The sequence below is a fragment of the Malaya genurostris genome, chromosome 2 (genome assembly GCF_030247185.1).
Source record: "Malaya genurostris strain Urasoe2022 chromosome 2, Malgen_1.1, whole genome shotgun sequence".
Classification (NCBI taxonomy): domain Eukaryota; kingdom Metazoa; phylum Arthropoda; class Insecta; order Diptera; family Culicidae; genus Malaya; species Malaya genurostris.
This window is the reverse complement of record NC_080571.1, coordinates 150588718-150598000: the sequence shown is the minus strand read 5'-3', so window position 1 is coordinate 150598000 and position 9283 is coordinate 150588718. Positions and strand designations below refer to the sequence as shown.

Genomic DNA, 9283 nt, shown 5'->3' with positions numbered 1-9283 from the left:
AAAGGGATTAGGACGATTTCAACTAAGTAACTAGTGAACATCTTTGCCAATGTTTCGTTTTTCTAAAATCAGTTCTGATACAGACGATGTATTTGTAACTATATGGCAAAGTCATCAAAGTTATCGTTCCATGTTTTTAGGTTCACTTACAAAAACTATATTTAGGTTATCAGTTTAATTAATAATAGTGAACAATCTTCCATCTCACAAATATTTCGTCCTCAAACAGGCGTGAATAAGAGATTTCATGTATTTTAAAATCAATTCAACGAGTATTTGTTCGTAATTTTGAGAAATAATGGTGACGGAAAGAAGTCATGCATGTAATACTCACGTGTTATTCTCTTTAGTTAAGATATTCAATATCAACATTCCCCTATAGGGCGACGAGTGTCAAAAAATTTAAATCGTCATTCAAAAAGACGATGCAAAACTAGTACGCGTCGGAACGTGCAGCTTTGCTTCGTTGGCAGCGTGCTTTGTTCAATTTCGTATAGCGTGCAGGGTTGCCACATTCCAGTCTATATTTTTCAGGTGAAAAACATGTAAATTCGTCAATCTTTTATTCAATTTGTCTCTACTTGTTAGTGTTATGAAAAAATCATGATAACGATGTTTTTCTATACAAGTACACTTCTAGATTTGATTCAAAACTGATAGAATTTGAAGCAGAGGTGGAAATAAGCCCATTTTGCGCACGAAAAAGCGAATCCAGATTTCCGATTGTGAATCGAAAAACCGAACACCGTGTATTAAAAAATTGGGTAACAAAACTAAACTTACGATTATTTTTTAAATTGTGGGAACGTGTATACAGTAGCAGTAGACTTTATACATACGCGCTCTTTTTAATGAGCTAAGACAAATTTGTTCTCATTCTCAGAAGACAACCATGCTCAGGTGAAATGCTTTAGCTGCTCTCACAAAAACTCGTTCGGGCATTTATGTACCGCGGCAGAAATAAATGTACAACGCTTTGTGCGTTCTCAGCACATTTAGCCAAGAATGTGGTTCGAGTGCTCCAGTCACATGAGAATAAGCATCGCAACATGTGCTGATTAACTCTCCAATGAGTCCCCGATCACAATATAACATTTATACTATTTGTAAGAATAATAAACCCTATATATTTTGGAAGTTGTGTTCTATGAGGCTTGTTTAATTGCTTTTCTTGGCGTACGACACAATTGTTAATAATTCGGTTTGCAAATGCGGGGAAAAGTATCTGTCCCTACTCAATCATTCTAAAGTTTTTTATCTACCTCTAGAAAATCCTGGTGCGATCTTACTGAATTCCACCTTGAAATTTATTTAAAATAGATACATAGAAAACATTTAAATATCATCTAGAATTAAATGTAGTAAAGATAAAAACATCTGATTTCTATACAATGAAATTAAAATGAAAGGTTCGTCATCAATATCCAGTATTCTAAAATCTTTTAGATATCAACCCACTTGTAATGGGTTGCAAGCGCAAATGTGTAAATAATACCGCAAACGACTTTGAATTTGTTGAAAAAAGTACATAATATTCAATATGTGGAATGAATCCCACAGCCCAGGGAAGCACGTAGAAAGTTTCCATGCAAAAATCAACACATTTGCTCTGAAAGTACCGGCTAAGATTTTTTTTCGGTTATCCCATTCAAAGTTTTTTGCCCGGTTTTTACATTGATAATAAATATTAACGATTTCTGCTCTGGAAAGTTCAAGTCCGGTTTTGTCATACACAGAATATTAATTCGGTTTTCGTGTTCAAAACTACTGTAGCATGATAATATTGATCCGACTAACCCAAATGAAACACTTTCCCACAAAAACACTTGACGATCGTTACGTTTCCCAAGAGCCAACCATTTGGTTCACATTAAGTTCCCATGCTAGCCGTCCGTGTTGCAACATATGCTACACACGGCGAGCTAAACAAGCTTCTCAAACTATCCGCCGATGCGACATTTCTTTCCCTTACGTGTATAGGTTCAATCGCCTCTTGCTGCATTGATGCACCAATCGATATTCACTCTCTTTTCGTTTGTAACTGAACCGACGAAGACATTGAAAATGGTGAATGTTCCCAAGCAGCGCAGAACTTATTGCAAGAAGTGCAAAGTTCACCGAGTTCACAAGGTAACGCAGTACAAGAAGTCTGAAGAACGACAAGCTTCCCAGGGTCGTCGCCGTTACGATCGTAAAAAAAAGGGTTTCGGTGGTCAGACTAAGCCAATCTTCAGGAAGAAGGCTAAGACCACCAAAAAGATTGTACTGCGAATGGAATGCGTCGAGTGCAGAAACGGCAGCCATCATATTCGTAACCCAGAAATTCTGTCCCCGTCACTAAAATAGTTCCTTTTGGAGTCAAACATCTTGGAAGCTATCCATAGCGAGAGCCGGCATTTAGTATTCTGATACATCAGCAAATAGTACAAATAAATCTAGCCATTAGTGGGCGGCAGTGCACAGAGAAAAATATTGGAGCTTGCAATTTTGAAAAATGACTCGTGGTAATCAACGTGAGCTAGCTCGAGAAAGGAATATGAAGAAACAGCAAACCGCTAAAGCGAAAAACAAGGAAGACGGACTTACTTACGAGCAACGAAAGCAACGCGATGCCGATATAATGCGACAGAAGCAACAGAAGAAGGAGCAGGCCCAGCAAGCGCAACCCGCTAAGAGTTAATGTTGACTGTCGAAAGACTCCACCAGTTCGTTGACCGCTTGCAGGAATGCCGACACATCCCGCTTCAATCGCACTTGTTTCTCCCAGCTACCACTTGAAGAAATTCAATACTGTTGCGATATGATTAATACCATTGAATCAAACTAACTGATGAAGAGGGCCATTTTACACACAGGCAATTTTCCATTGTTTATTTTCGATGCTGTTTTAGTAAAGGTTAATGATTATCCATTATGATTAGTTGGTAGATACAAATTTGACTCCAGAAATACCGTATGCTTATTAACCTCTCCGGATCAGAAACCTTCACCAAAAAAATTAAAACCGTCATATAAATAAACACGAAAAGGTTATAAATCTTCAAAAATGCTCTCACACATACATTTAAAATTACCTTCTATGTCGAATATATAATTAGAATCAGGAATACATTCGAAAAATATGGCGAGATTGATTTGATGCTGAGAATTTACGAATTGTTTCGGCATCATTTAATCAATTTTTTGCATTTAATTAGAAAGCGACACCGACATGTAGAAGATCCTGCAGTTGAATTTTTGAATTTTACAGGCAGTGAAACTGTTAACTTCGAAGACACTATTGAATCATGGCGGGAAAAATCAAGATCAAAATACCATCACTTCGTAATCACTGGCGAAGATGATCGCTTGTGATCTTTTCCAATAAAGATCACTAATGATCTGATGTGTTTGATTTCCCAACCTGTTTGATTCTCAATAAAATGAATACTAGACGAATGCTAGATGTAGGTTTTATGAAAACAATCAGTTTGGATCGTAATCACATTGATCATGTGCGGCAAAAGACTTTGTTTTACTTCCAGCTGGTTGATGCTAAGGATAATGTTCACACGGAGAGAAATCCGTGACTGCTGTCACGATTAGAAAATCATGAAACCAATCATTTCAACTTCTCATGAAACCATAAACAATAAGTATTCTCCCATGAAAACTAATCATGGTCCGGAAATGCGTTACTTGAAGAATGTACTTCTTTCCAAACTTGTAACTCCAATTTTCGACCCGGATATCACTTTGAACCCTCTGTCTCAAGTGATGTGATGGATTGCTCAATAGATTTAAAGGCAAAAAGAAGTCATTGAAAAGAGAACTACTGAGAATGTTTACTTGATCCCGAGGCACATTCATTTCATAATTGTGTTGTTTTACCCAACGGCTGACAGAAAATTGACAGCATAAAGATAATTAATCGAAAATTGCCATTATAAGAGACTAAGCATTTTGAATGAATAAATCTGAATGTATTCCCACAAATTTAATGTGATTATTGTTGTAAGAATAATTTTACCAACGAAAATCAAAAAACTTTTTGTTCAACCACTTTGATCAAATTGTTTCATAGATATAGCAACATAAGCTGTATTGATTCACCTAAATATTATAAATAAGACGATGTTTTGAAAAAGTAAAAGGATATTTGTTCGGAACTACTGTAAACCGAATTCACAAAAAAACAAACAAAATTTCCGTAGCAGCTCTTTTGGTTGAGTCAGCTCAAAACTATATTTATTTTTAAACATGCAAAACAATTTTAATTCACTTTCCTTTAAATTCACTTTTCTTACTTACATTTATAGTTTTCTCTTCTATTTCAGGTTACTAGTTCGAATGCTTACGAAGTCTCTCCTTATATAAATTTCAAATTTCCTTCTTTCAATTCATACGCCCTTTTAACCGACCATATATATATATATATATTTCTAAGTAGCTTTATCTATCACCTTTCTTGCACTATTTAGACCAGTGCCGTTGTTGTTCAAATTTAATTGGTTAGTCGTTGACTTTGTTGATGGGGCGCCTGGATTTCCGTGGTACAGGGGCGCATTGCAATTGACTGAAGTTAGATTTTTTAACGGGGTTTGCTGTTTCTTCATCTTCGTATTTTTGTATACAACAGTTATATAGTTCTATTATCAGACTTATTTGTTGCGAGCGAGGCGCCGTATTTTCCTCAACAACTCATTTTTAACTCTTTTGTAAGTTTCCTGAAGCTCTACAATTGCCACACAAATCAACCATGAAGACTCATTTGCAACAGACATAAGTGTTATCATAATCTGAATGTTAATGTTTCTAAGTACCCAGGTGTTGAGATTTCCACTTTCTGTATTTATTATTCTTCAAAATAATAGTTCCGATTGTGTGATTTTGAGATAGAGTTCAAAATCTACTTCTTCAAAACTGCACAGAAAGAAATTATGAATTTTACAGGTGACATAATTCTTACTAATTTACAGCCAAGCAGATATGTGCTTCTGTGGCTCAGTCGACTATCTGGTGTGCTTTGTGATCTAATGTTTCCGTCTATCATCAAAAACCATTTGAAATTGCATATTGCACCAAATGCATGATACTTGAGAATATTAGATCATGCCTAACGTGCAACCTAAACTGATGTAGAACTCATCGATAACGTAAAAGACTCCGTGTGTAGTGGAGGATGTACTGAAACCAATTGCCAATTGCACTAAACCTATGCTACACTTTTTGCACCGATACCACTTCGCAGTTTGGAAGAAACCTGATGTAACAAAAAGTAAGTAAGTGTAAGTAAGTGAAATTTACGCGCTAAACATGTTAATTTCAATCATTCATGATGGAAAATACAACTGATAGAAAGAAAATGGAGAATCATCTATTTTAAAGTTTACTCTGCATAAAAAATTTAACGGCAACAAATTTAATATTAATATGTGAATAGATTTTTTGAAATTTATGTTACATTTAATGGAAAATTGTGTCTAATGCAGATTTTCGTTTTCAATGTTTTTGTAAGCATTAAGATTCCATTTTATTAACACAGAAAAAAATTGTAAATTTTACAGGTGACACAATTCTACAAACGATACGATTCATAACAACTTAATATGTCAATTGACGCAATATTCCACTCGAGCAGAATTTTACTAGCTCCTAATGTAATTTGCACTTGGCTACCAAGTGACGCTGTATGCGTTTAGAAGTATCAATTATTCACTAAGCAGATATGTGCTTCTGTGTCCCAGTCGATTAACTGGAGCGCTTTGAAATCTGATGCTTCTTTTGTTCAAGTCTCGCGCAGTTGCTATCGATATTTTGTATTTTATTTCATTCGTTTTCAAGCCATGTAATTTTCATATCACACAATTCTACATGTTCTTGCATATAAATTAGTTTAAAACATGACGCTCCATTTATGTGCTTCTTATAAGATGTAAAATCACAAGATTTTTTTGAACTGAGAAATTTTCAGATATTTTTACTGTATAAATTGTCAAATGACGCAAAAATTGACGTAATTTGAACTTGGTTAGCAAGTGGGACTATATAAATTTGTATGAACCATTTACTCATCAGCGGCTTGGGTGACTCAGTCAACTAACGGACATACTTTGCCATCTAATGATTCTTGGTTGAAGTTACCATTGTTTGCTCTATGAGTTTTTATTTTTTGTTCATATCGTTGAATTTCATGCCATATAATTTTCAACACTCACAACATTACATGATACACGTTAGATGCACATCTCCTTCGAATTGGACTTTCCGAGACTAATCATTGTGCTTGCGGCGAAGGTTACCGCGATATTGACCATGTTGTTTGGACATGCGTGGAGTTTCGTGATGTCAGATCTCAACTAATAAATTCCTTGCGTACCCAAGGTAGACTATCCAATGTCCCAGTTCGCGACATTCTTGCTTGTCGCGACCTTCCATACATGAAACTTCTTTATCATTTCATTAAATCCATTGGAGTTCCAATTTAAATTTTATTTTATGTTAGACTGTTTTCTCTTCCATGAGTTCAACCAATAGCCAACTATAGGATATTGAATATAAGTGGTGAGCTGGTACAAACAATCCTGAAATAGTTATAAGATCATGTACAAAATAAATGTATTTTATTTAATGTAATTTAAAATAGCAACTCGCTTGACAAAAACAGTGTTTAGATTAACTAACGAGTACCAACATACTAATATGATATTCGAAATGTATTAGTTTTAAACTACTATGTATTGTGGATGCCACGGCGAAGAAAAACTTATGTATATTGCCTATGAAATAAACGTATTTATGAAAAAAAACAACATTACATGTTTTTCACGTAAGTTTGCGTTAAGCATCAAATAGTGCAGGTTTTGATAATTCTGTGAAAACTTATTTCAATCTTAGTTTGTTCAAAATTGTAGATTGAAGACGGCATTCATTCCTAGCAGCTGTCCCGGATTGTTCTTCACTGTATCAAGCATATGTTTCAATTCCTCGGTTCATGGCCCAAAATCTTTTTATAAGGAATTACAACTGGCATTTTTCCGCGCTTGACAAGTTGTTATTAATAATATATATTTTAAAATTCATAAAATCCAAGATGACGGCTTTTGGTTTGTGGATATTCTATCAACTCGCTATACAATTAGTGTTTTCGAAGCAGGTTTGACAAATAAGTTATTGTAATTAATGTCATATTATTCTCATGTGGTCTGCCATAAAATTTTACTGTTACAATTATGCAAGTGACGCATTGAAAGTTTGCAAATCAACTAGTACGTGTGATTGTCGATATTCAGATATGTAGAAAAAGCATGTCAGTTTTATTCGTATTTACGTCATCCAGTTATGTCTGACATTACTCACCAGTTTTTTCTGCTAAAAATAAAAGACACTATTCTGGCTTACTGGCTTTCCCCTAACGGAAACGATGGTTTTGAAAGAATGGGGGATATATAAGCTGGAAAGATTTGGTCAATCAATGCAGAAGCGAAACTGTGGAGGCTGCGATCAATTGTTATTAACTCGATGAAACTTTTTGCTATGTCGTTCTCGCCTAAGATATCTGCTACTATCCCAGATAAATCTTGCGTGCTTAAGATTAATTTCTAATTTAAATAAGATGATCTTGGTTAATCTGACATAACTGTTTACAAACTGAAAAGGTGATGGTAGTTTATACCGAAGAAAGTTTTTGATTTTATTCAAGTTTGAAAACAAGAAATTTGACAGAATCTTCTAGTCATGTCTTTGAAAATATTTGTAATATGAAAAAGGCATCATTACACCACTAGGTTTTTCATTTTCACATATTACCTTGTAACTCCGAAATTCGGTTCCTGATGAAATTAAATAACTAGCTATGGGACCATAAGACCTTTCATTTGAATCTAAGTTAGTGAAAATCGGTTCGGCCATCTCTGAAAAAGTGATTGCGTTGATGGCGATACCAAAAACCTGTTTTAATCCACCTACTGGTGTAATTATGCCTTTCTCATACCAATCATACTATCATATATAATACTGTAGTATTCTTCAAAATAATTTTCTTCGATTCTTGAAAGAATAACCGAAATCGGTTTGTTTGACCGTCTACTGATAAAAACTATCAATTGGAGAAAATTTGAGGTGGAATTAGAAAATTTTCGCCCTTTTTTCAGTGATGGTATAAAATTTTTAATCCACTTTACCCTATATTTCCGGATCCGCAAGTCTTCTTGGTTAGGAAATTTATCAGAAATAAAAGAATAAAGAACGCAACAGCTGTTTCAACGAATTGTATTTAGCCATGAACTAACAAGACCTGCAAATTGATTTTGCGTATTTTTGCACTGTCACTTTCAAATAAAATATTCGTGGAAATTTAAATATTTAACACTTATCACCCTATTATCCCGAAATCCGGTGTAAGATTCAGATAAAATTCAATTGAAATTTCAATTAAACTGTTATAATACTTTTCGTTTGAATTGATATTTATGCAAATTAGCCAAGCAATTATTGTGAAAAATTTGTCAAATATTTTGACACACACCTACACGAACATTTTGCCATCTAGACTAATTCAAATGATATAGGGCAGTTGAACCAATAGTCGTCTCATTAGTCAGGACATCACAGTATTTATCCGATTACTCGGTCTTCAGCACACATATGATGCATTCGGAGCCAATATCTTCGCCGAAGCAGCCCTAACAATCAAAATTAGTGTGAAAATGAACTATACTTCTGTTATGAAAACGTGAAAATCGGAGCAGAATGCATATATGTTCTTCTTATTCTTTGAACCAATGCACAGTAGGGAAAAATGGATCAAAAACGCTACGACTTTTTGGAGGCAGATGACCACAAAGCATTTTTTGGTGTAAAATGGTCAGTAAAATCGATTCTACGTACTTAGAAGGACCGCACTAAATGCTATCATGTTCATTTTACCTCAAGGTCACTTTTGTCGTAGACTACAAGGCGCCTTTTACAAATTTCCCCTCTGAGAGAGTAATAAGTTTTTAATCGTGAGTATCTCTTGTTGTATCTAACGTATCAACATAATTTTTACTACATGCCATCAGAAATATCATCATCAATTTATGATAACATTTTCAGTTGTATGACATAATCACAAATAATTAAAATTTAAAGTGTTCTGAAATTTTTGGTATAAACGAAAGAAAAGTCATGACGTTTTTCTCGTACCTGGGTAGGTATAAAACGTTAATACTTGATATATTTCGTTCAGCTCAGGTTCAAGTATCAAGAATTCAGTTCGATATTTCATCAATGGCGTTCAGTATTTAATCCCTTCAAAGCAGAT

At 34.6% G+C, this 9283-nt stretch overlaps 1 protein-coding gene across 1 annotated transcript; it reads left to right on the top strand.

Annotated features, from left to right (window-relative positions):
• Positions 1 to 2027: 2027 nt before the first annotated feature.
• LOC131431750 (putative SERF-like protein) lies at positions 2028 to 2935 on the top strand. Its single transcript, XM_058597626.1, has one exon. The coding sequence runs from the start codon at positions 2495 to 2497 to the stop codon at positions 2678 to 2680; it is 186 nt and encodes a 61-aa protein (XP_058453609.1). The 5' UTR covers positions 2028 to 2494; the 3' UTR covers positions 2681 to 2935.
• The last annotated feature ends 6348 nt before the right edge of the window (positions 2936 to 9283 follow it).